This window comes from Sarcophilus harrisii, chromosome 3 (genome assembly GCF_902635505.1).
Source record: "Sarcophilus harrisii chromosome 3, mSarHar1.11, whole genome shotgun sequence".
NCBI classification, from domain to species: domain Eukaryota; kingdom Metazoa; phylum Chordata; class Mammalia; order Dasyuromorphia; family Dasyuridae; genus Sarcophilus; species Sarcophilus harrisii.
In genome coordinates, this window is record NC_045428.1 from 530,493,265 (window position 1) to 530,520,506 (window position 27,242).

The 27,242-nt window shown below is 37.4% G+C and overlaps 1 protein-coding gene across 4 annotated transcripts in view; it reads left to right on the plus strand.

The window, feature by feature from the left end:
• The window catches only part of CLPB (caseinolytic mitochondrial matrix peptidase chaperone subunit B), a 176,184-nt gene that overhangs the window by 60,169 nt on the left and 88,773 nt on the right, over positions 1–27,242 (plus strand). The window contains exon 5 of one of the 4 annotated variants that reach the window (XM_031962000.1): positions 2,795–2,884. The exons of the other annotated variants lie outside the window; for them this stretch is intronic. Coding sequence (XP_031817860.1) covers positions 2,795–2,884 — 90 coding nt within the window. The remainder of the gene's footprint in view (positions 1–2,794; positions 2,885–27,242) is intronic. 4 annotated transcript variants of the gene reach the window in all.

Here is a 27,242-nt window from a genome sequence, read left to right on the forward strand (position 1 = left end):
TAGGACCCAGGACAGGTGTTTAAATTTTTTATGCATTATGGATCCTTTTGGCAAAGGCAAACTGGTGAAATTTATAGCCCCTTTTCAAAAGTTTTAGATGCACAAAATAAAATATTTAGGAATATAATGGAAATCTTTTCTTATTTTAATATAGTTATCAAAATAGTTTAAAAAGCTCACAAACCCTAGGTTAAAAACTCCTAGGGGGATGGTTGCTGAGAACTGTGACCTGAGGAATGATGATTAAAAACAGAACAAATATATAATGCTTTTAAGGTCTTTAAGTGATTGCAAAAAGAAGGTGACCATGGGTAATGACATAGACATTCACAGGGACTGAAGGCACTCCAGATATAGGATGTACTATGAGCAAAATCCCCCAGAGATAGGAGAGTACTGAGCATGCCTGAGGAATAGCAAATGGTCAGTTCAGTCTGGCTGGTGGCTAAAGTGTGCAGAGAGAGCAGTGATATGAGGAAAGCGTTGGAAAGAGACAAGGCCAGATTTGTGAGGGCCTTGAATGCCTAGCAAGGAAATTGCTTAGAAATGGGAAACTACTCTAATATCTTTGCCAAGAAAGCCCCAAATGGGGTCCCAGAGTTGGATACAACTGAAACATAACTGAACAATAGGCAACAGGGAGCTACTGAGGTGTACAGAGCAGGGGTCTGGCATCACCACCACCACCAATCATTGGCTTACAGATAGAAGGAACCTTTGAGGTCATCTGGTCCCATCCCCTCCTTTTACTAATAAATAAACTGAGACTTTCTGGGTGCACCATATGTGCAAATCCAAATGCAGATTCAGCAAGTATCTACAAGTAAGGTACCAAGCAACTAGATGGCACCCGGGGATAGAGCCCTGGGCCTGAGACAGGAGCCATCTCCAAGCATTCATCCAGGCTGTCTTGTCCTAAATGTCATCCCTAAAATCAGCACCACCATCAGCACTCTTCCTTCAAGGCCCAGCGTAGGTGCCCCTTTAGCCTTGCAGAGTCTCTTTATTCTCCCTTTTAACTCCAGACTAAAAGTGGGATTTCCCTCTTCATTTTCTTATGCCACTTGGGCTGCAGCAATTTGTGTCTGTCACTTTTTACCTTGCCTCATTCAGATTTAGGTATTTCTATTAGATTGTCAATTCCTTGAGGTTAAGACTAATATTTCTCGTCTTTGCATTCTCACTGCAGTAATAATAGTTAAGAGCTAGTATTTTTATAATACCTACTATGTACCAGACTCTGTGCTAAGTTCTTTGCAATTATTATATCATTTGCCTTGTGATTATTATTATTATCATTGTTCTTGTTTATATTATCTGCCCTAGAGGCTTTTAAAGTAATCTCGGTTCAAGGTTGTGAAGACTTGAATTTGAGTGGTGCCATGAAAATGGTGAGGAGGGGGGCAGAAGAGAGAAATCTCTGAGATAGAATGGATAGGATGTGAGATAGAGGCCCAGTGCTGAGAGTAAAAGAAAAGGATCACAGTGAGCCCCATCCACAGAAATAGGGAAGTTAAAGAGAAGTTATCAATGAAGGAGAAGTTAATCAAGTATTTCTCAGTTATTTACTATGTACCAAGTTCTGCTTAGGTACGGAAGACAAATGGCAAATTTGTGAGTTTCTGCCATCCAAGTACTTACATCCTCTGAGCAGAAGCTGCTTGTCCCTGAACATCAGGGCTGCCTGCAGGTGACATTCTCCCACATTTATCTAATGCAGACTGGCCCTGCCCCTGCCCCTCTTGGCCAAAGCCAGGCTCATCTCATGAAGTTATGGAGTGTTACACTGTCTCTAAAGGCATTTGTCTCCATGGCACCTGATATTTTGGTAGCAGACAAGTGGTCACCTACTAGCACCTCATTCATCTTGCCTCTGAGATCAAAGGGCTCATATACTCTGAGCTCTTAAGACGGCCGCAACAGTCAGCTTCTCAGATAGGATTGTCTGAGTCTCCTTAAGGAAACATACTTTGCTCTGCTAACTTCCCTTCTGTAATACGTAACCCAACATACACTCTGGTGAGGTGGAGGGAACGTTGGCTTTGCACTCAGAAGTCTTGACTTTGGGTACCTGGCTCTGCTGTTTATCTAGTGACCCTGCACTTGCCTGGTAGCCCTGGGCCTCAGTTTCCTTAAGGAGATAGGGCTGATTCCTTCTACCTCTGACAAACATTCTCTGAATCTGAGGGTGAGAGGGTAGGGAGCCAGAAGGCTGGCCTGGCCCCAGGGAAGGGGCTGATAATACAGAGAGCTGGGTGGTCATTTACTCTGAAAGAGTCTGGCCTCCTCAGTGATGGGGAGCCGGCCACCACACCACTTGTGGCTGGCTGCTGGGCGTCAAGGGCTCCCAGATCTTCAGGTGGAAGAGGCAGTAAATCTGCAGAACAGTAAACAAGTCTCCGGGCCCAGCAGCCAAAGGCTGCCTGTAAGCAACCATTATAAACACTGAATGTCTCAGGCTGTCATAAACGACACCATACCCTGCGCCTCTCTTATGTACAATTAAAACAATAAAACAAAGCAGAATGTGGCCAAACCCAGCTGTAAATCAGCTCTCCTCTCAGAGCAGTGCTTGAATAAAGATGAGCCTCAAGGGGCACAAGCCTGGCAAAGTCCCTTTTTGCTGTCTCCCTCCCCCTTCCTCTGCAGCTTCTCAGAGACAGCCAAAATGGAGGACTCAAATTGTTCTGTGAACTGGGGGGTTAATGACCCTTCCCCCCAGTTCATTTTCCTGCCTCCTGCTAATAAAGCTTCTAGTCTGCTTTAGCTGAGTAGCCCCTCTCTGTGTCTTCAGATAGGGGGAAGGACGATGCATCCTCGAACATCCCTTGCCAGTGGACAAGTGCCCTGGAGTTCGGGAGGTGGCTGGGAGCCCCCATTGGAGGTAATGGAATTGCTATTTGTACATTCCTCTCCTCCCTAAGAGACCCCTAAGCACTCAGCCACCTAATTCACCTAGATCAGTTCATCCCAATTCAGGTCAATTCAGCAAACGTTTATTTTATATTGACATATAGTAGATATTATTTTGTACCTACTGTATACAAGGCCCTATGCTCATTGTTATGAAAGTAAATCCATAAAAGGAATCATAGGCAAGTAGAAAGGACTTTAGATTTAGAATCAGAAAACGTGAATTTGATATCTGACTTTGACACACTTTAGCTATGTCACTACAGGTAAGTTACTCTCTGAATCTCAATTTCCTTATCTTAGATGGGGATATGTGTGCTACCTGTCTCATGCTTTGGAAATCTTAAAGGGCTCACAGAAGTTTGAGTTTTTATTATTATAAGATACAGTCCCCTTCTCAAGGAGTCATTATTTAGGACAAAAAATTCATTATATATCCAAATAACTATAATATCAAACAGTAATGTCGTCATGGAAGACAGGTGTAAAGTGTTGTGTCTCTTAACAGGAGGGCTATTAGAAAAGCTTTTAATGGAAGAGGAATTGAGTCTTGAGGGATAGATCAATTTTAAGGAGGGGGGGAAAGAGTTGATCAGGCAGGATTTTCCACATATAGGGAGCAGCATAAACAAAGGTACTAAAACAAGAAAGTGCTAGTTAAGACCAGAGTAGTCCAGTTTGATTATAAGCACAGATGACATGCAGAAAATTTCTCTATCATGGCTAAAAATGTACGTCAATGCCAAGTCACAGAAGGGCCCTCAATGCCAGGCTAAAAAGTCTGGTTCTTGTGAACACTGGGGAGCTATAACGAGGGAAGAACATGATCAGGGCTGGACTGACCTCAGATGCATTAGACCACTTGTCTGTGTAAAAGGGATAGAAACCTGGGCTGAATGGGGACCATGGGGAGCAAGAAGGGAGGATATGGAAATAGAATCAGAAAGAGCATTAAAGATAGGACACAAGTAGGCTAGACTTGTTCTTCTAATGAGTTCTTCTGTTGAGGACCCAAGAAGAGAAGATGGTCTGAAACTGCTCCTGTAAAGATTAGGGTTAGGTAGACAATGAATTTTATATGATGGCCCCCCAATATACAGAGGTATTAAAGAATCAAAGAACACCATCTCTCTAGAATAATTAACTGTAGCTTAAGGACCTTCTTTCTGACTCCACGTTTTCTACGCTTAGATTGGCCTGCTTGCGCTCAGGACCACAGGCTCCTTCTGCCATACATTTACTTACCCTGTGCACCTGAAGTGCATATGTCCCATCTCTGGCTGTCCTTCAAGTATAGCTTGCATCTAACACCACCTCCTCTGTGGAACTTTCCCAACCTACTCTACTTTTCTTTTCTTTTTTTTTTCCCCTACTCTACTTTTCAATAAGTTGTCTCCACTAAATTTCTCTTGTACATTCTCTATGAGAGCACTAAATTGGGAGTCAGATCTGTATTCCAGTCTCAGTTCTAGACTAAAATGATTAGAAAGGTGATTGTAGGCAAATTACTTCCTTTTTCTGGGCCTTCCTTCTGCAATACACTATCATATGAATGTGTCCTCTATGCTGATAGGACCACCTATAGAGAATTGTGGTTGGTTCTGGGATCATGTTGTAGGAAGGGTACTGACAAACCTGAATATATGTAAAGGAGAGGAACTAGGATGAAAATTACTGAAGACCTTTTTTATCAGAAGACTTGATATCTAATAGAATGTGAAGAAGAGAAAGCAAATAGATGACTTATATTTGTCCCCAAAGTTCAGAACTAGGAACAATGTATAGGTGGTGGTTTGTAGTTGCAGAGAGACTGCACCTAGGTGTGTCACCATGGGGGTTAGCATGGGAAAGAACTGGAGTATCAGGGCTGGAATAGATTAAAAGTCCATCTAGTTTAGCCAGTCAATCAATAAGCATTTATTACACACATGTTGAGTAAAAGATAGGAAAACAAAACAAAACAACTTTACCCCCAAAATTAGATTCTATCAAAAAGACCACACAATGAATTCAAAGGATTTACAAAGTATTTAAAAAATAATTTTACTCACAGCTTTGCTCCAGATAGAAAATAGTTCTTAAACAGAATGTTGAAGGGAATTAGTAAGAAATTCTAAGAGGCGGAAAGGACTTTCCAGTGGTGGAGGATGGTTAATGTCAAGGCACAGAAATGAGATATGGGAAGAACTTCTACCTGCTGCTAACTTAAGGGCTCCTGTCCTTTGACCTTTCATGTTGCTAATGAAGGAGAGTGATAAGGGAGAATGAGCCACTTCATGTCAGTACTTCCCTGCTAGATTGGTCAGTGACTAGTATCTTTCATATTTGTGTATTCACAGTACTGGACCCTTCAGATTCAGCTCAGAATCGGGGGGGGGGGGGGGGAAGAAGGGAGAGGGGGGCCTCCTTTGCTTTCCTAACCCCTGCTGTTGGTCTGTACAAATGCTACAAAATGAGTGGCCCACTTAGACCAGATAGGACAGGAGGGACCGTATCCAGGAAGAAAGTATGGTCAGCAGTGTCAAATATTACAGAGAAAGGTCAAGAAGGATGAAGAGAAACAACCATCAGATTTGACAGTTAAAGAGATCATTGGTAACTTTGGAGAAAACCACTTCAGTTGAGTGATGAGATTGGAAGCTAAATTACATACAGGAGGTTGAGAAGTGAGTTCATGGAAAGGAAGTAAAGGAACAAGTGTAGATAGCTTTAGCTTTAAAAGGTAGGAGAAGAGATAATAGAGTAATAGCTTCTGGGAATGATAGTTATATAATGGTTTGGGGGGATTTAGGTTTGATTTGTCTCTTTTTTTTAACTGAGGAAAACTGCACACATTTGTAACTAACAAAGAAGGAGCCAGTATATAAGAGGAGAGATTGACTATTAGAGAGGAAATGATTATGATCTCCGAGAGGAGGTAGGAGGGAATAAGTATGGAGAGGATCAAGGGAATAAGTATGGAGAGGATCAAGAGCATAAATAAAGGGGTTGACCTTGGTAGGGAAAAGGACTTTTTTTTTTCATCAAAGATTGAAGCAAAGAGAGAGAAAGAAGAAGGAAGTAATGGAGGACATAAAGGGGTTGAAAATGTAGAGAAGGGCTCCTTTTTTTTTTTTCCACTAAAATATGAAACAAATGTCCTCTGTTGAGAGGAATTGAGAAGTTTGAGGTAAGAAGAAATTTGGAATAACCACTAGAAATGTGAGCATCATTTAAGGAAAAGTAAACGGTTTCCTTTGCAGCAAAGAAGATCTATTTGAGATGTGATTATTTATAATGGACCCAATCATCGTGGTTATGATAGCCAGCACCATTGAGTAGCAAATAGGGTAGGAGAATGTGAGGAGAAGGTAATGGGGATGATCTTTTAGTGGCAATAAAACAAGAAGCAAAGGATTTGAGAGTAAAAGACAATATATAATTGAGCTCGTTAACTATACAGGATCAAGATTTAAAAAGGAAGATAAAATTAAGCCAAAGATTAGAATGATAACTCAGAGTGGAAGGGCAAGAGGTTATGGTGAGGATGTAACCTCTCAGTTTTACAAAGAGAGAAACTCGGGCTCAGGCTGAAGCCACACAGTAAGTTGAATTGGGGAAGAGGTAGCCTGGAGAGAATAAACTTATGGAGACATAATCACTGACTTAGAGACATAGTCTCTGAAGTATTCAGAGAACTCTTGTAGAGAAGACCTTGTTGGCCTTGTTAGCAAAGAGCAGCAGTTTGGCTTTAAGAATAGATTTTCTGGCCATTCCAGAGTCCCCAAGGACAGCGCCTCACCTCACTCCAGGTGGTGAGGACCCCACATTGGAGATCTTCCAAAAGAGATTGACTGACTATTTGTTGGGAATGTTATAGAGAGAATTCTTTTCTTAACATAAAAAGGATAGACTAGATGATGTCTGAGGACTGTCTCTCCCCTAATGTTATATGACATTCAGTACTTTATGTAATTGGCATTTGTCAGGACACAATTTTGGGGTTTACTTCAGTAGTAAGTGTTGTGTTTCCCTAATGGGAATATTCTTCACTTCTTGAATCCTTGATCACATCAGTGTGGTTACTCCCTCCACTGGTACAACCCAAAACCTCCCTCTGTCTTTTGCTTTAAATCCTCTACCGAGGATCTATTTCCATAGTCTGGTTGTTTCCTTTTTGTTGATTGATTAAAAAAAAAAAAATTGCAATTTTTATTCACCATCTTTGCTATATCTCCACCTCTTTTAGTCAAACATAGGATAATAGACCTGAAGCTAAAAAAGGACCTTCATCTAATCCAATCCAGCCCCTTCACTTTGAAGACTCAATAAGATTAACTGAATTGTCCAAAATCACACAGCTAGTTAAAAACATAAAGCAAGGGATTTGAATTTAGGACTGTTGACTCCAGCTTTGACCCATGCTGAGCCCCAGTGCCCTTGATGTGCTATTTCTTACATTTGACACATCATTGGTCCAACTCAATAAGCAGGTTCCTTTTGACTTATCTGTCATTTTGATTTTTCTTTTCATTCATTCATTCATTTATTTAGATGAAGCAATTGCGGTTAAGTGACTTGCCCAGGGTCACACAGCTAATAAGTGTTAAGTGTCTGAGGCCAGATTTGAACTCATTTCCTCAGCTTCAGGGCCGGTGCTCTATCCACTGTGTCATCTAACTGCCCCTGTCTTTTCTATTCTTATGAAGATTGTGATACTATTATTTATGGATATGCAGCAACATAAGAAACATATTGTTCTTGGTCTATTAAAGTGAGATCATACCCTGGGTAGTTATGAGTGTAAAATGAGATAATTTGTACAAAGTGTTTTGCAAACCTTAAAAGCACAAGAAAGAAAAGCTGGCCATCCAAGATAGAGGCACTGATGGGCTAGGGATAGCAAGTGGATCTGTGATTAGTATAATATTAGTTAAGCCATAGGGAGGTTCCTCTACCAGTGCAACTTGACACCGTCTCTGCATTTTGTAGTCTTAGAGAACTGCCTATAGCACCAGGAGATTCATTGACTTTTCCATGGTCACACAGCCAGAATATATCACAAATAGTATTTAACCAGTTAAATGCCTTGAGACTTGTTCTTCATCCACATTGGCCCTCTGCCTATTAAATGTGAGGTCAAAATCTAGTCAATAGGCATTCTTCATCCACTTGGTTTTTTCTATGTAAATTGCTAGGGATCTTGTGATTAATACAAATATAAAACCCTGAACAGGAGAGGGCATCTTTCCTGAATGTCTCAGGGTACCTAGCAGAGGCCCTCCCCACCCTTGCTTATGTATATTTTTTGTTTGATTGGGTAAGTTTCCAAGTCCTGTCTATAAGTATAAAAGAGATGTTAAGGACAGTGTTGTAGTTTTCAAGAAGGCAAGAATTAGCTAGCTTTGCTCAGTCCTGGGAGCCTTTTAAACATATTCTATGAGGTACCTGGTGTGAGAGGTCTATAACACTGAAAATTCAAGACAGAACTATGAACAGAGTGTGTCAAAGGAGAAAGGCCTTGTTGAATCCCCAGAAGATTCAAGGTGACAACTAAGAGAAGCGATTTAAAATTTAGCTTGTACAATGCAAATCGATGGTAACCAAAGTGAGGTAGATGGCAAGACCTTCTGCTCCCTGTCATGATCACTCTCTGAAGCAGAGCTCAATTTTAGGAATGATGCTGACAAACTTTAGTGTACCTACAAAGGAGACTGTGTCCAGGATGAGAAGTTAGTGGAACAAACATGAGGATTGGTTGGAAGCACTAAAAAATGTTTAGCATCCCCAACTTTGGGGTTGCTAACCAAGGCTAATCCCTCTTCCTTTACAGCCTTTCAGATACTGTAAGACAACTATAAATTTCTTGTTTTCACTTTATTAGTGCCTTTTGTTTTCACATTAGTTCTTTATAAACATAACACGCTTCCCATCTCTCACACATACACTACCCTATTGAACCTTCCCTGATACAGAGAAAAACAATTCAGGAAATCCACCCACACAGAGAAGTTGTCTAGCAATGTATGCCACATTCCAATCCCATAGTCTACCACCTCTTCAAAAAGAGAAGTACCTCAATTAATTTGGTCTAAGGTTAGTTACTGTTGAACACTTTGTTCACATCAGGTTTGGAATCTGCTTTCCTCATTCCCATGTTTTGTAATTGGAGAAACTCAGAGCTAGAGGGAAAAATCGTGATGGTGATGTGGGGGGGGGGGGGGGGGGGGGGTGGGGGGCTTTGAGGTTTACAAAACCTATTACATGCCTGATCCCAGAGATCAAAGCCAAACAGTGAGATCAGTCATGTATTTATGTTGGAGACTCTACTGGACCAGTGGGAGAGAAGGGTTTCTCAAGCTTAGTCACAGAACCCCACATGCCTCTAAAGCATTGCTATACCTGCCGCCTTTCTGCCAGGACGGACAAACCAGATAGTGGGCATAGCTCACAAAGAGTATCTGCCTTGCTCAGGCCAGCAGCGAACTCGTTCAACCACTATTTGGACAGCTCCATTCTTTCTTTTTCAAAAATAATGCTCTGTGTGACTCCTTCCTTCCCCCAAGTCAGCATTGTAACCTTCTCCAACAGGAGCCACATGATCACCCACCAGCCCACACATGTGCCAATGAACAATAGAATGTCAATGCATAATGCATGTTGGCTGACTTTATTTTAGACAAAATATATCAGCCAATGAAGTTAATTGTTTGTGTCTCTCTTCAGCTTCTCAAACCAATATGTTTCCATTGGGTGGAGGAGATAGACCAGGGCAGTAAGTTGTATTAATTCTCTAGTTGACATGTTTTATTAAAAAGAATAAATTCTGTTGCATTTATAAAAATAAGGATAGGGTAGAAATAAGTAGAAAAGAGCCTGTGTTGTTGCGAGTTGTCTTTTTGGTTTGTTTGTTTTGTTTTGTTTTTTATAACGATTTACATATTTTGTGTATAAATATTTTTTCATCAAAAGTTCCAAATCAGGGCTGGGTCCCACACACTGAACAAAATATATTAGAGACATTTATATGGATAGCAGGAAGGGAGATAGAGGGCTGAAATTTTCCAGGCACCCAGTGATTGATGGGGGCCGAGGCTCCCCCTGACGCTTTATTGAGTTTCCGATGATTATCTCTCGCCAAGACATTTTTTACAGATGACGGCCGAGCTGTCACAATGGACCATGGGGGAAAAAACCCAACAATAATAACACTTTAATCTTTTTACTGCACTGCTCCCTAGTATCTCAGATTCATCTTCCCTGACGCACGCAGTTCATTATTCAGCCCCTCCCTGGATGGGAAATAAAGAAAAACACGTGTGCGCACTCACACACAGATGCATTCACATATATGAATGCTCACACTACACAAACGGGTGTGTGTGTGTGTGTGTCACACACAGCCTCAGACCTGGAGAAGGGGAAGAATTTATTGTTCCTTTTGTAAGTGTTGAGGTTTATTAGTAGCAATGCTGGCTTAGCTTGGAATTGGCTATTAATTACAGCATTTCATATATGTTTTTTATGGGAACTTTTTAAACTTCTTCAAAAGGAAACAGAAGAGAGGGAGGGTAGGTCAGGTGTAGGGACTCTCTGAGAGCAGAGAAACCAAGGTTGATCAGCTATTACCATGACCACAGCAGAGAGGTCTAAGGCCTCCTTCTGGTTATGGAACTTACTACAGCAATGCTGCTGAATAAAAAGTGTTTCTTTGGTTAAAATTTGGAGATAGCATGAGAACCCTGGAGTTGAAAGAGGAAAAATGGTCTGAATGATGAGAAACTTGAATTTGATTGAGAATGAATGCAAATTTGCTTCCCAAACCATCATCATACTTATCTCTGTAGCCCTTTATGTTGTAAAATGTTGTATGTACATTTTCCATTTGTTCCTCATTATAAATATGTAAAATAGGCATTATAAATAATATTTCCTTTTTATGGATAAACAGGTTATCTCATTCAAATCCTACCTTTTCCAAATGGAAGGGATACAGGTCTAGAGGTTAAATGACTTATTCAAGATCATATAAATAGACAATAGCTGAATTGGGAACTTAGGAGTTCTCTAGAATAAAGGACACAAAACCAGTTAAAGAGCCAGCTAAGATGGCTTGGAGAACAAGTCAGAGGAGCTCAGCTCTCATATACATACTCACACAAACAGAATAATGGTCAAGAAATTTAGAGAGAGTGCAGTAAGTGCCTTTCTCTGTCCCTTTTTTCGTCCCAGGACTTCACAAACAGACAAATAAAAGTCTGTGAGAAACAGTCCTGTCAGGAAAACCAGTGCAAGTGAGATTAACCAGCTAAAAACCTACCATTGAAGACCATAGATTCTAAAAACCATCTGAATCCTGCAGCATTCTGTATCTAGGAGAAAAAAATAATATATTTGAATAAAGAAACTTCAAGGCAGTCATAAACCCACAGGACTTGAATCACAGGGGCCAGTAGCCATCTACTTGTAGAAATGAAAGTCAGCAATAGGAATCCAAGAACCAAGGATTGCCTCTCCCCACTCCATCTTACTCCCCATCCAAAAGTGCAGGAGGAGACGAGCCTGGCACTAGAACCAAATCCTGAATCAGGAACTGAAAGTGAAGATAAAAGTAAACAAAAGTAGATATAAATGCTTTAAAAAAAACAAACAAACAAACCTATGGATCCAGAGATGCCTAAGAGAGAAACCCCAGAGAAAGAGACTCTATAACAAGTTCAAATAGAAACTGAGGGGGCAGGAAATGATTTATCCACAAGGACTATGAGAATACCTAGAAGGAAAAAAAACAAAAAACAAAAAAATGAAATAAGGGCTAAGTTGACACAAATGATATTCTCCCTGAAAATTAACCTAAATCAAGCAAATCAACAACTTCATGAGAAAAGAACTATTAGAACAAAATCAATAGATTGAAAAAAATAAAATGGATGTGCTACAAAAAATGACTGGTCAAGTTTGAATTTGAAATTTGAAAATCACTGAACTTAATAAAAACTATGATTAAAAATAAAGCCTGAATTTGGAGCTATGCCTAAAGGGGTATTAAACTTTACATACCCTTTGCTCCAACAGTGTTACTACTGGGCCTGTCTCCCAAAGAGATCATAAAGGAGGTAAAGGGAGTCACATGTGCAAAAATGTTTGTAGCAATCCTTTTTGTAATGGCACGGAACTTGTAACTGAGTGGATTCCCATCAATTGGAGAATGGTTGAATAAGTTATGATATATGAATGTTATGGAATATTATTGTTCCTCAGAAACAACCAACAGGATGATTTCAGAGACACCTAAAGAGACTTACACGAACTGATGCGAAGTGAAATGACTAGAACCAGGAGATCATTTTACACAAGATTATATTCAATGATCAATTCTGATGGACATGACTCTTTTCAACAATAAAGTGATTCAGGCCACTTCCAGTACACTTGTGATGAAAAGAGCCATCTGTATCTAGAAAGAGAATTACAGGGACTGAATGTGCATCACAGCATAATATTTTTATTTTTTTTTGTTAGCTTGCTTTTTGTTTTCTTTCTAATTTTTTTTCCTTTCTGATTTGACTTTTCTTGTGTAGCATGATAATTGTGGAAACATGCTTAGGAGAATTGTACATGTTGAACATATGTTGAATTACTTGCTGTCTCTAGGGGAGGGGGGAAGGAGGAAGGGAGAAAAATTTGGAACACAAGCTTTTGCAAGAGTGAATTTTGAAAACTATATATTTTGAAAATAAAAGGTTGTTATTTTAAAAAAAGAAGAAAGCCTAGATAGCATATATCAAGAAATTGCAAGTTGAAAAATGCCCAGATCTATTAGAACCAGAAGACAGAGTAAAACTAGAAAGAATTCTCTAGTTACCTCCTGAAAGAAATCCTAAAAGAAAAAAATACCAGGAGCGCTTCATAGCTAAAATAGTGACCTTCCAGTTCAAAGAAAAAAAACTTAAGGTGACCAGAATATATTCAAATACTACAACTACAACTATGAAAGAAAATCTGGGAATATGATATTCTAAAAGGTAAAAAATGAAGATTTGTGACAATAACTTACCCTGCAAAACTGAGCATATTTAACAGGTTAGAAAGAAATATACGTAGTTGTTTGTGAAACATTTATAAAATTGACCCTATGCTAAAACATAAAAAGAATATAAGCATGTTCAGAAAAACAGTGGACATATTTTACTGTCCACAATTAAAATAAATAAAAAGGACTTTGAAAAAAAATATTCAAAGTTAAATACTCACTTGTTTAAGCCTAAAGGATTATAGAAATGACAGAGAATTTCATCAAAAATTAACATACAAAAACTTAGAAGGTGCAGCTAAAATATACTCAAAGTCTGAGAGGGAAATTAATATCTATATAGTCTATCAATTTTATCAGCCATAAATAAGGTAAAGAACAGATTAGTGTATTTGGACATACAAGTAAGAAACAAAACAAAACCTAGAAAAGCAACAAATAAGAAACCCAACAAGATGTCTTAATAAAAATTCTGAAAATGATTAATGGGGAATCAGGGGAGGGATTTGTGCTTCAAGAAAGGAAAGAAAATGCTGCCTTTGGAGTTTCAAAGGTGTGTCTATTTACCTAGGCACCCATTCTTGCAAAAATGTAAAATAAATCTTTCCTGCATTCAAAAAAAAAATTCTGAAAATCAAAGAGTTTAACAAAATTGAAAGCAAAAGGCACATTGAATTGATAATAAAATTAGTAATTTAAAAATTAAACTAAGTAAACCATTAGTTTATCTGATTTTTTTGTTTTGGTTTGTTTGAATTTTTTTAAGAGAAGAAAACCAAAATCATACATAAAAAGGGAAAATTTACCACTCAAAAATGTGGAAGTTATTAGAAATAATTTTGCCTGGTAATATACCAGCAAAACTTACCACATGACTTAGATGGATGAATACTTAGAAATAAATATAAACAAATAAGAAATATCCACATTAACAAAGCAAAAGGTAGAAAATTTGAATAATCCAGTCTCAAAAAAAAACTGAATAAGCCAAAAATGAAATTCCAAGGTGGTGGGGAGGGAGGAGGAAGACCAGGTGGTATTATAAGCTTAAATCTATCAAACATTCAAAGAATAAACAGTAGTTAACTCTAACAGTTATGTAAACTATTTGAAAAAGATGGGAAAAGAGGAATGAAGCAAGCATTTATTAAGCATCTGCTATATGCAAAATACTGCTAAGTGTTGGGGATATAAATACAAAAGTAAAACATCCTCTGCTTCAAGGAGCTCACATGTTAATGGGAGAAGGCAACACATTCCGAAATTTTCAGTTGCAAATTAGATGAAAAGATCTAAGGGTCCTATGGTTCTTGGGACATAACATCAAGGAAATGGCAATATTTCTTGTTGAATGCCATTTCCATTGATAAGATCATACCAGTTTCTAATGTTGACTATTTGATAGTGCTAAGGTCTTTGATGGCAAGAAAAAAATTTTTTTCTGGTTTTCAGTGGCTGCTGTGACTAATGTAGTACCAACAGGAAAAGTATTTCCATAGCAGTTACGGCCTAGTATGGTGGCTTCAAGAACTGGGCTGAAAGTATTACAGAGACTTGAATTCAAATTTCTGGACTGTCAGGATCTGAGGACAGATGATGGTCAAGATGAGGGCAGTAATTGTATGACTTGCTTGGTATGTGTGCCCTCTCCCTTGGGAGGGAAAGATATACTGCTTCATGACTGACATCATTGATTGGCAGTTGGTGGGAGATGACTAGCTTCTTCCACAAGAATTGCTTCTGTTGTAAATGATCACTATGAAGGGTAGTCTGGAAGAGAAATGGTATTGCTACTCTTAAGGCTTTTGTGCTTATCTGCCCATTGATGTAGTTGGTGAGTAGTTTTTCTTTGTGATGATGAGTAAGGTAGACTGCCCCTCTCCACAGTGATTCCTGGGAGATTCTGGGGAATGAGAGCAGGTCTGATGATTAGGACAGGGAGATGACTATTCCCAGAGTTCTTGAATTCAAGTTTCTTGGGTTGTCAGGCTATATCAAAACATGGTTACCGAAATCTTTAAAAACAAGTGTGCGGATCCCCAGGTTGAGAATCCCTGTTGTAAACCAATATCTCTAATGAATATTTATTCAAAAATATTAAATGAAATATTAGCAAAGAGGCTATAATAATTTATTTTAATTGTGGCATATGACTAGGTTAGATTTATACCAAGAATGCAGAATTAGTTCAATATTAGAGAAACTATAAACCTAATAGATAATAACAAAAAAAAATTAATTACATTTTTATATCACAGTACCCAAAAGAGGCTTTTACATAAATACAACACTCATTTCTATTCAAAAATACTAAAACCAAAGGAATAAATAGATCTTGCCTTAAGAAAGAATCAGCATTAATAAACACTTTACTAGAGGTCTTTACAATGAGATCAGAGGTAAAGCAAGGATGTCGTGCCATTTTAATATTTATTTTTGGAGTTTTCTTTTTGAAATTTTGAGTTCCACTCATTGGGAAGGCAAACAATATTATATTAGTTATACATGTGAAATCATGAAAAATGTATTTCAATAATAGACATACTTTAAAAAAAAATGAATAAATAAAGCAAGAAAAGTATATTCATTCAGTTTGCATTCAAGAGTTCACCAGTTCTTTCTCTTTGGAGATGGATAGCATCTTTTCATCATGAGTGCTTTGAAATTGTTTTGGATCATTGTATTGATCAGAGTAGTCAAGTTTTTCACAGTTGATTATCATTACACCACTATTGGTATATTGTATACCATCACTTGGCCAGTTTTTCTCACCTCATCAGTATATGTCTTCCATTGTTCTTTCTGAAATCATCCTCCCTTGTCATTTCCCTCAACACAATCATATACCACAACTTGTTCCCCAAATGACAAGCATCCCCTCAATTCCCAATTCCAATTTGCTAACACAAAATAAGAGCTGCTGTAAATATTTTTGCACAAATTGGTCTTTTTCCTTTTTCTTTGATCTCTTTGGGATATAGACCTAGTAGTGATATTCTGGATCAAAGGGTATGCACAGTTTTAGAGATCTTGGACAATAATGGAATATTGGAATAATGGAAGAATTTATTACCAAATAGGAGATAGAGAGTATTATAGATTATACAATGAATAATTTTATTTACATTAAATTTAAAAGTTTTTTGCACAGATAAAACCTATCTAATCAAGATTAAAATGAAAGCAGAAAATGGGGGAGGGGGAAGGTTGGTATTTTATAACAAATTTCTTTGATAAAGGCTTCATCTCTCATATGTAGAGAATTGAATCATTAATATAAGTTATTCCTATTACATAAATGGGCAGAGTATATGAACAGTCAGTTTTCATATTTAAAAAAAAAAAGCTTCCTATAGTCATGCTTTAAATGCTCTAAATCACTTTTAATAGTAGTTTTCCAATTATATGTAAAGACAAATTTTGACATTCATTTTTAACAAAATTTTAAATTCCAAATTTTTCTCTTTCCTCTCTTGTTAAAATGGTAAACAGTTTTATATAGGATATATATGTGCAGTTATGTAAAAAATCTTTCCATATTAATCATGTCATACAAGAAGAAATAGACCAAAAGGGGGAAAAAAATAAAGTGAAAGTAATATGCTTCAATCTGCATTCAGAGTATAACAGTTTTTTTTCCTCTGGACATGGATAGCATTTTCCATCACAAGCCCTTTGTAATTATTTCAGATCATTGTATTATTGAGAAAAGAGGTAAGTCATTCATAGTTGATTATACCATAATGTTGCTGTTACTATGCACAATGTTCTTCTGGTTTTTTCACTTTGCATCAATTCACATCTTTTTCAGGTTTTTTTTAAATCTGCCTGCTCCCCATTTCTTACTGCACAACCATATTCCATTATATTTATATAACATAGCTTGTTCAACCATTTCCCAATTGAGGGCATTATCTCAGTTTCCAAATTTTTGCCACCACAAAAAGAGCTGCTTATAAATGTTTTTCTATTTAGGTCTTTTTTCTTTTTTTCTTGATCTCTCTGGGATACAAATCTAGTGGTAGTATTTCTGGATCAAAGGATATGCACAGTTTGGTTGCCCTTTGGGCATAGTTCCAAATCTAAATCATTATTAAGGTAATGAAAATGAAATGGAAAAATGACATGTTAGAGGAGATATAGGAAAAGTGGGGCACTGATGCATAGTTAGTGGATTTATAAATTGATCCAATAATTCGGAAGAACAATTTAGAACTATTCAGAAATGCTAAAAAAAGATTAATTCCTATCTACTTTGCTCCGGTATCTTAAAGACCACTGAGACTTTCCATCTGAATTGGCTTATAGCCAAAACATGCATGAATTGTCTACTGTTCCTTAACTTGAATACCTTCCTTCTTCCTTGCTTCACCACATCCTATCCTTTCAAACTTCCAGGAAGCCTCTTCTGCTTCCCCCCCCACCTCACATTTCATAACAGAATTTTTCATTTTTCTGCACCTCTCTGAGGCATTTGTCATATAATATTTCTTTTGTTATATAACATTACATGTACTTTTTTTTTTTTTTTGCCTTGTTTTTGTTTGGGAGGCATTTAGGGTTAAGTGACTTGCCCAGGATCTCACAGTTATGAGGCTAAATTTGAATGTAGGTCCTCCTGATTTCAGGGCTAGTGCTCTATCCACTATACCATCTAGCTGCCTTTTTTTTTTGGGGGGGGGGGGAGCATGTAATACTACATCCATCATGTAATGTTACTGTAACATATGTATATATCTCCATTTCCTTTTATATTTGAGACAGATACATACACACGTACATGTGTAAATGTATATATGTGTGCATGTGTGCATGCATACTTTATCCGAAACCGAACTGTAAATTTCATGAGGGCAAAGAACCCTGCCTTGCCTAAACTTTACAATTTCCTCAATGCTATACACAATTCTCTGCATAAAGTAATCCCTTAATAAATGGTCGTTTTTATTTATGCAAAGGTAAAATCCACAGAATGTAATCATAAATCATAAAGATGACTAAGGTTTCAACCCAGCATAAATTGTAAACAGTGTCTGCAGAAATAGACAAAGTAGGAAGAGGGCTTAGATTTGGGTGGCAAAATATTGAGTCCAGATGTAGAGTTAGGTCTTTTAAATATAAAGGACATGCTGGTGGTCTTTGGTATGGTATAAGATTCGTAACTTGGGTGTGACATCAGAGACTGGTACTGTAGCATCTTAGGCTTGGTCAAAACATTTCCATGCTAGTTCTGCCATTTCATATTCAAAAAAAAACCCAAGATAGCGACAAAACAATAATCCCTGCCCCTACTTGACAAAAAGGGAATGGAGACCCAATGAAGGTTGCTAACTTTTTATGTCCTATAAAAGTTAGTGACAAAGTCAGGACTAGAACCCTGGACTCCTGAGTAGGAGTCTAAGCCCCTTCCACAGAACCACCATCATCTATCTGTACCTATTGTGGTAGGAAACAAACTTTGGAAGATTTACAGAGGATGACATGTATAAATAATGGACATATAAATAGTAAATACTATAGGGAGATCTATAAGGGGGCAACATATTGAATTTGGGAAACTGGGTTAAGTATAGTCACAGGACTTATTCCATGTGTATATCTGCTGGCATTTTCTGGGCAAGTTACGATGATGAATCCCTAACGTAAATTGTTCACTAGTCAGAACCAGAGTATTAATCCCTACAGAAGAAGTCAGTGCAAAGGTCTGGAACTATTCAGTCTGTCATCCTCTGCCTCCTCTAAATCAGAATGGAAGGAAACATATATGAGAAGACTGAACCTACTACTTGAAGCAGGCCCCCTGCCGTGCACCAGTTAGGTGGTGGGGAAGAAATCTTTTGGGAAAGAGACCCTGAAAGTAACTTAGCAGTTGAGCAGCCTTCTGCAAAAGCCATAGAGATTCACTGGGCCCTCCTCTCTATAGCACCAGATGTCCAGGGACCTTGGATAATTTACTTTCCCTCCAGGCTAGGCCTGCTCACTCAGCTAAAGCAAAGCCAGACTGTTAAGTCTACCACTTCATTAGCCTCCCTAGGATCATAGGAATCAGGACAATTAATCCAATTGCCCCATCTTACCAAGAGAGAAACTGACACTTCAAGAGGCTAAGAATTTTGTTCCTGGTCACACAAGGAGCAAGAAGTAGATCCAAGATTCAGACCTAAGACTTGTGCTTCCATCTGTCAGTCCACTTTCGACTGTACCATTCTAAAAGAGATGGAGGAAGAACAAGTACAAACCAGTGAGTCACAGAGAGACCCAGCCAAAAGCAATAGTTTAGATTCAGCAGCTGACCAAAGTAAGGGTGACATGAGATCTCCCAGTGGCACCTTTTTTACTTGGCACCATCAGGGAAGAAGCTGTTCCTCAAAGTGAATCTTCTATATAAAACTGCTCTCTTCATAGCCCAAAATATTTTAAAAGTTTTATGGGATCATTCTAAAATGACTTACATAAGAATAGTAAGATCCATTCACATTTATATGACACTAAGTTTTACATGATACTTTCCTCAAAAACCCTCTGAATTAAGGCTAAATGGAGAGAGAGAGAGAGAGAGAGAGAGAGAGAGAGAGAGAGAGAGAGAGAGAGAGAGAGAGAGAGAGAGAAGAAAATGGAATCTGCATCCTGTGGATCAATGAGGTTAACATAGATATTGGACACAGTTTTATCTCTCTATGGATGAAGTAACTGAGGATTAGAAAAATGAAGTAATTTACCCAACGTGTCATACACAGCCCATGTAGTTTAAATAAATCGCCGTCAGAGCTAGGATCCAAACTCCCTCCTCCTATCTCCTAGCTTTCTCTGTTACTTGTGTTTCCTCTGCAGTCACAGTATCATACTTCAGTGTCATAGTGTAGTAAAGCAGGTGGACCCAGCATTCACATTAATCACAGAATCATGGAATCTGAGTTGAAAAGGATCTCAAAAACTATGTAGTCTAAACTAAACCAGTCTGAGAATTTCCTCTCCGATGTCCCCAACAAGTTGTTGGAGCCCTATCTTGAAAACCTCTAGTGAAAACTCTTACTTCCTTTGACCCAGGGACCCATCTTCTGGGAGCATAAGGCCAGAATCAAAGAGAAAAGCCCCTTACATGCATGGAAAATATTTATAGCAACACTTTTTTTGTACTAGAAAAAATCTAGAAGTAGAATCAAGCCTCTGTTGATTAAGAAATGGCTAAACAAATTGGGACATTTGGATGTGATAGAATAATATTGCTTTTGTAGGGAAACAACCAAAAAGAAGGAATTCAGAAAAAACCTAAGAAGATTTGTGTGAACTGATGTAAAGAGGAAGCAGAATTGGGAGACCAGCATACACAATGACTACAATAATGTAAAAGAAAGGAACATTAAAAGACATTCAAATCATAATTATTTTGGGGAGCTATTAATGAAACAGACCTTCCTCTCCTCCATTGAGAGGTAGAATATGATGTATATGTTTTTTTGAAACATTGTGTCCTTTGGTTTTGTCTAAATGTTCTCATCTACTTTAGAGAACATTGGGAGAGTAGGCATTAAGGCGAAGACTTCAAAAACAAAAGAAAATAAAAGTCTATTTAAAGACATAAAATGAAAAAAAAAATAAAAAAAGATATAAAATGTCTATTTAAAGACGTGGAAAAGAAACAGTTTTTCAGATAGCTCACTGGATAGGTCTAATTGTTAAAAAGATTTTCCATTCATCAGACAAAAACCTACTTCTTTACAACTTCTACCCATCATCCTTAGATAATATGACACTTTGACTGTCATGGAGCACCATTGAATCACATTGTTTATTTTTTCACACTATCTATCATATGGTAAGCAATAAATAAACGTTTGATGGCTCAACACTAACTATAATTTAGTAATTTGTGCCTCATTTTTGTACTTTGAAATTCATTTTTTAACCTAAAAGTGTAAGGTTAAGCCCTCACCTTGTTGTTTACCTATATGACCCTAGACAAATTATCTTCTGAACCTCATTTTCCTCATCTATAAAAGGAGTATACTTTCTGTCCTCACCTCCCAAGAGTCAGAAAACACTTTGTAAACCTTTAAACTCTATGGAAAGAAAGGCAAGCTGTTAGAACCACAGAACTGTAGGGACCTTAGTCATCATCAAGTACAGAACTTCATTTGGTAAGTGAGGAAAAAAGAGATCCTTAAGAAATAAGTGACAATCCAAATCCCAACCCCCATCATTGATAAAGCTAGTGCTAGAGTCTCTCACTGCAATGGAATTTTTCCTTACTCTTGCTGCTTTCAATAGCCTTTCATAACAGCTATAAATGTCCTTAAGAGTTTCAACAGGAAAGGGAACCTCAGGGGCTATCTAAACCAAGCATCCCCTGGACCAGAGTCCCTTCTAACTTTATACCCAAACAAGTTGCCATCCAGTCTTTGCTTGAAGCACTCCAATGAAGTATTATTAGCCATGCCTCAAGGCAGCCTATTTCTCTTTCATGTAGCATTGACTGCTAGGAAGATTTCCCTTGCATCAAATCCAGATCTCTTCCCTGCAACCTATGTTTCCTTCCTCATTCTGCCCACTTTTAATCCCTCTTCTACATGACAGCCCTTCAGATGTTTCACATCAGCTCTCATTTTCCACTATCACTCCCATTCGTCCATATTCCTGATAAAATACTCTATATTTCTTCAGCCAGTCCTCACATGGCATGATCTCCGGATTCTGTGCCATCCTTGTTGCCCTCCAGCTTAAAATGTAGCAACCCAGACAAAACACAATACTCCAGATAGGCTCAGCCAAGGAAGGGTACAGAACTAAACCTGCCTACTTGCTTCTCAATGCAACCTAACTTTCCACTACTTTTTTGATTGCCATAGGAGTGTAGATGGATATTGAGCTTGTAATCCACTAAACCGCTTTTTCAGACAAATTGCTGTCTAGTCATACTTTTCCTACCTTGTGATTTTAGAATTAGTTGTTTTAACTGAAGGGTAAGACTTCGCGCTCGCTCTCGCTCTCTCTCCTCTCTCTCTCTTCTCTCTCTCTCCCTTCTCTCCTCCTTCCTCTCTCCCCCCCCCCCCCCCCTTCTTGCTAAGACTTTACATTTACCATTCTTAAATTTCATCTTATTAAACATTCAAACCTATAAAGACCTTTTTGGATCCTGATTCTGTATATCTAAAACTAGTTCTCTGTCCATTTCATTGCACAACACAAGATCCTGCATCTAATAATCTCTCAGAAAATAATTGTTAGGTCGAATTAAATGTGTGAAATTGTATAGTAAGCACAAAGAGAATATATAGTGGGAGGCACTGTGAGATGATAGTGGGAGAAATCCTAGATTTGATACCAGATTTCTCATCTATAGAATGAAGAAAGAAGTTTGATGACCTCTGAGATCCTTTACAAGTCTAATTCAAGGATTGCTATGATCTAAAATGGTAGACATCTCTTCCTAGGTTTGGATTACTTGAAATTTTGATAGGCATTCTATCTCTATGCCTTTTGTCAAGTTTTTGATTAAAAAAAATTTTTTTAAGTAAAAACTAAGGATAGATTCCAGTAAGATCTACTAAAGGTTTCTTTCCAGATTGACAGTAATGAATATTCTTTGACTGTAATCATCAGGTAGTCTTGACTAGTCTATATTTCTTTATAGCTGTCTAGCCTTAATTTCTACATCTTCTCTACAAGGACAGTACAAGAGACTTTTTAAATGGTTTTACTTAACCATTTAAAGTATTCCCTTGATTTATTAGTCTAGTTACCCTGTAACCACAGTTCTCAAGTGTGGTTTCAGTACTTGAGACTCTTTTGGATAACCTTAAGGTCAAAAATGTTTTCATAATTGTAATGGGCTGAGGCTTGAGTTGATGCACTGAGGTCCCAAGCACATGAGGCTAAATAGTAATTGGACTATACTCTATTAATATACATGATTGGATAAAGAATGGCCCCCACCCACTCTCTGTGCAAGTCCTGATGTGTTGTATAGGAAATGACGATTTTGGTGGGTGGAGGCAGAGAGACAGGAAGAGAGGCTGGAAGACATTGAGCCTGGGTTCCATGCTAGTAGCTGTTGGTCGTGTGGCTGCTGGTCTGGCTAGCTTCTTGACTCAGCTGCACACATTGCTATTGCCCATTCTCTTCCACCTCCGATCTTTCTTCACTGAGAATAAAGACTGACGATTTTCCCCTAACCTGAATTCCTGACTCCGGCTGATTTTAAAATACATGGTCTTCACACATAATTTTACTAAAATGTTTTAATTTTAGTATAATACAATAAATACCAATAGGTAAAATTCATACAAACAAAAGCTCTGTATGAGGAAGAAAGGATCCTCAACAGTTTTTAAGGATATAAAGGAATCCTGAGACCAAAGATTTTGAGAACTATTGCTCTATGAAAAAGAAAATTATAACATATATTTTTTAAACATGTTTAACATATATTGGATTACTTGCCATCTAGGGGAGGGGGAAAATTTGAAACACAAGGTTTGCAAGGGTTAGTGTTGAAAAACTATCCATGCATATGTTTTGAAAATAAAAATCTTTAATTAAAAAGAAAGAAAAGGAAAATTAGGTTAGTCTTGCATTATTTCTTCTTAATGAAGCCATGCTGACTCTTTGTGGTACTCACTTATCTCTTTAATAATGTGTTCTATATTTTGCAAAATATCTTAGTCAAGCTCAATGACCTGCACTCTTTTCTCTTTTTTGGAAAATCAGAATAACATTACCTTCTCCAATTCTTGTGGAGAACTTCCATACTCTACAGTTTTTCAGAGATAGAGTAGTTTCTTTCTTTCATTATTTTTTTGATAGGATTGTTTCTTTTTTATTGTTATTATTTATTATTATTATTATATTACAAGTTATATGCATGAGTAATTTTACACCAATGACAATTGCCAAATCTTTTGTCCCAATTTTTCCCCTTCTTCCCCCTACCCCCTCCCCTAGATGGCAGGTTGACCAATATATGTTAAATATGCTAAAGTATAAATTAAATACAATATAAGTATACATGTCCAAACAGTTATTTTGCTGTACAAAAGGAATCGGACTTTGAAATAGTATACAGTTAGCCTGTGAAGGAAATCAAAAATGCAGGCAGACAAAATAGAGGGATTGGGAATTCTATGTAGTGGTTCATAGGCATCTCCCAGAGTTCTTTTGCTGGGTGTAGCTGGTTCAATTCATTACTGCTCTATTGGAACTGATTTGGTTCATCTCATTGGTTAAGATGGCCATGTCCATCAGAATTGATCATCATATAGTATTGTTGTTGAAGTATATAATGATCTCCTGGTCCTGCTCATTTCACTCAGCATCAGTTCATGTAAGTCTCTCCAGGCCTTTCTGAAATCATCCTGCTGGTCATTTCTTACCAAACAATAATATTCCATAATATTCATATACCACAATTTATTCAGGTATTCTCCAGTTGATGGGCATCCACTCAACATTCTTTCACATACAGGTCCCTTTCCTTTCTTTAAAATCTCTTTGGGATATAAGTCCAGTAGTAAACTGCTGGATCAAAGGGTATGTACAGTTTGATAACTTTTTGAGCATAGTTCCAAATTGCTTTCCAGAATGGTTGGATGTATTCACAATTTCACCAACAATGTATCAGTATCCCAGTTTTCCCACATCCCCTCCAACATTCCGCATTATTTTTCCCTATCATTCTAGCCAATCTGACAGGTGTGTAGTGGTATCTCACAGTTGTCTTAATTTCCATTTCTCTGATTAATAATGACTTGGAGCATCTTTTCATATGGCTAGAAATAGTTTCAATTTCTTTGTCTGAGAATTGTCTGTTCATATCCTTTGACCATTTATCAATTGAAGAATGACTTGATTTCTTATAAATTAGAGTCAATTCTCTATTTATTTTGGAAATGAGGCCTTTATCAGAACCTTTGATTGTAAAAATGTTTTCCCAGTTTATTGCTTCCCTTCTAATCTTGTCTGAATTAGTTTTGTTTGTACAAAAACTTTGCAATTTGTGCAATTTGATATAATCAAAATTTTCTATTTTGTGATCAATAATGACCTCTGGTTCTTCTTTGGTCTTAAATTCCTTCCTCTTCCACAGGTCTGAGAGGTAAACTATCCTATGTTCCTCTAATTTATTTATAATCTCATTCTTTATGCCTAGGTCATGAACCCATTTTGACCTTATCTTGGTGTACGGTGTTAAGTGTGGGTCAATGCCTAGTTTCTGCCAGACTAGTTTCCAATTTTCCCAGCAATTTTTGTCAAACAATAAGTTCTTATCCCAAAAGCTGGGGTCTTTGGGTTTGTGAAACACTAGATTACTAAAGTTATTGACTGTTTTATCCTTTGAACCTAACCTATTTCACTGATCCAACTAGTCTCTTTCTTAACCAATACCAAATGGTTTTGGTAACTGCTGCTTTATAATATAATTTTAGATCTGGTACAGCTAGGCCACCGTCATTTGATTTTTTTTTTTTTATTAATTTTCTTGAAATTCTTGACCTTTTGTTTTTCCATATGAACTTTGTTGTTATTTTTTCTAGGTCATTAAAATAGTTTTTTGGGAGTCTGATTGGTATAGTGCTAAATAAATAGTTTAGGTAGTATTGTCATCTTTATTATATTTGCTCACCCTATCTAAAAGCACTTAATATTTTTCCAATTGGTTAGATCAGACTTAATTTATGTGAAAAGTGTTTTGTAGTTTTGCTCATAAAGTTTCTGATTTTTCCAATAGGGTAGTTTCTATAGGGTACTTTGTCTCTCTCTCTGTTTTGCTTTGGTTTCAACTCCCAGCTAGTCATTTTTTGTTCTGTTCCTACAAGTCCAAGAATTTTTTTTCTTATCTTAGCAGAAAAAGACAGAAGCAAAATAAATCATCTTCTTTACATCTTCTTTTATCATTGTTTCATCTACTCCAAGCAGTGACTCCTTTCTATTTTCTTCTTTTCCAATATAAATCTACAAAACAAACAAACAAAAACATTACCCTTTTCCATTGTTCTTAGCTTTTTTTTTCACTAGCCCAATTCTCATCTATGTGACCTTAAGCAAATCCCTTCTTTTCAAATTCTTTTTCCTCTTTTATAAAGTGAAATTTTATCTCTGAATTCTTTCTGGCTCTGACATTTTATATTCCCCATCCCTTCAAACTCTGACTTTCTCCTAGGATCTAAGTTCTCTTTCAAGTCTAATAGTCTATCTGCTAACATTCCTTCTTCCTGTGACATTCTACAGTCTAGTGTAATTTTCTACTCTGAAATGTTCTAGATTAGTTCAGTTGACTGATCTTCTAGAATCCATTTTGAAAACAAGTAAAGAAATAGAAACAGACTTCCTCATTTTGGGTAGGGATTGAGGAAAGTCTGTCTTAGCAGTTTATATACCCAAACTACAATTACTGCTCAGTTATCCATTGTGATGGATGAATAGGCATCTATAAATCTCAACAATGTCATTTTCGCTTAAAATCTTCAAGTCACTGCAGCTCCTGCAGGCTTGTCTACCAGCACAGTGGGACTCACTGCATCCCATTGTCAGTCCTTTAGGGATGTATGTGACAAGACGTGTGCTTATCACCAAGAATTCCGTCTACTATATCCCTAGTCACCTTTTGTTTTAATTGTCTCTAGTAATAAGATGTCCTTTTCCTCTCAGTGAAGTCCATTCTTTGTTAAAGCCCTGATCATTTAGTTTTTTTCTTTATATTGCCCAAATATATCTGCTTTTTCTCCTTCCTATTTCCCTAAATTGATCCTAATTCTGACCTCAGAGGATAGAGTGAAATCATCTATGGCAGCACCATCTTTTCTTAAGAGATTTTTAAATGTTTTACTGGAACTTCCATTCATCTAGCAAAAATTCATCATTAATACATGCCCCTGTGCTATAGAAAACAAGATAATATGGATACCAAAATATATAATTCATGGTAGAGTAGAATATGAGCAATAGACATAGTTTACACAAAGGGCAGGGTGGACAGAGGACTGGAAACTCTGCCATCTAAGGATTGATAGAAAGAAATAGAGAAACCTCAGGACTTGGAGAAAAAATAACTGGCTTCAGACAGCCAAAAGACTGTCACCTGGAAAAGAAGGAGATTAGGCTTAATTCCATTTGTCCTAAATGGACAATCTAGTACCAGTAAGTAGAATTGAGGAGAAGAGAGACCAATTTGATGTTTAAATAAGAAAAAATTTGGTAATAGTCAAAAGGGGTTACCTCTGGTTGAAGTGCATTCTGTCATGGGAGGTTTACAAGCAGAAACTGAGTGATGACTACTTGGTAATAGTGTAGCTGCTGATTCTTGCTTCAGGTATAGATTGGA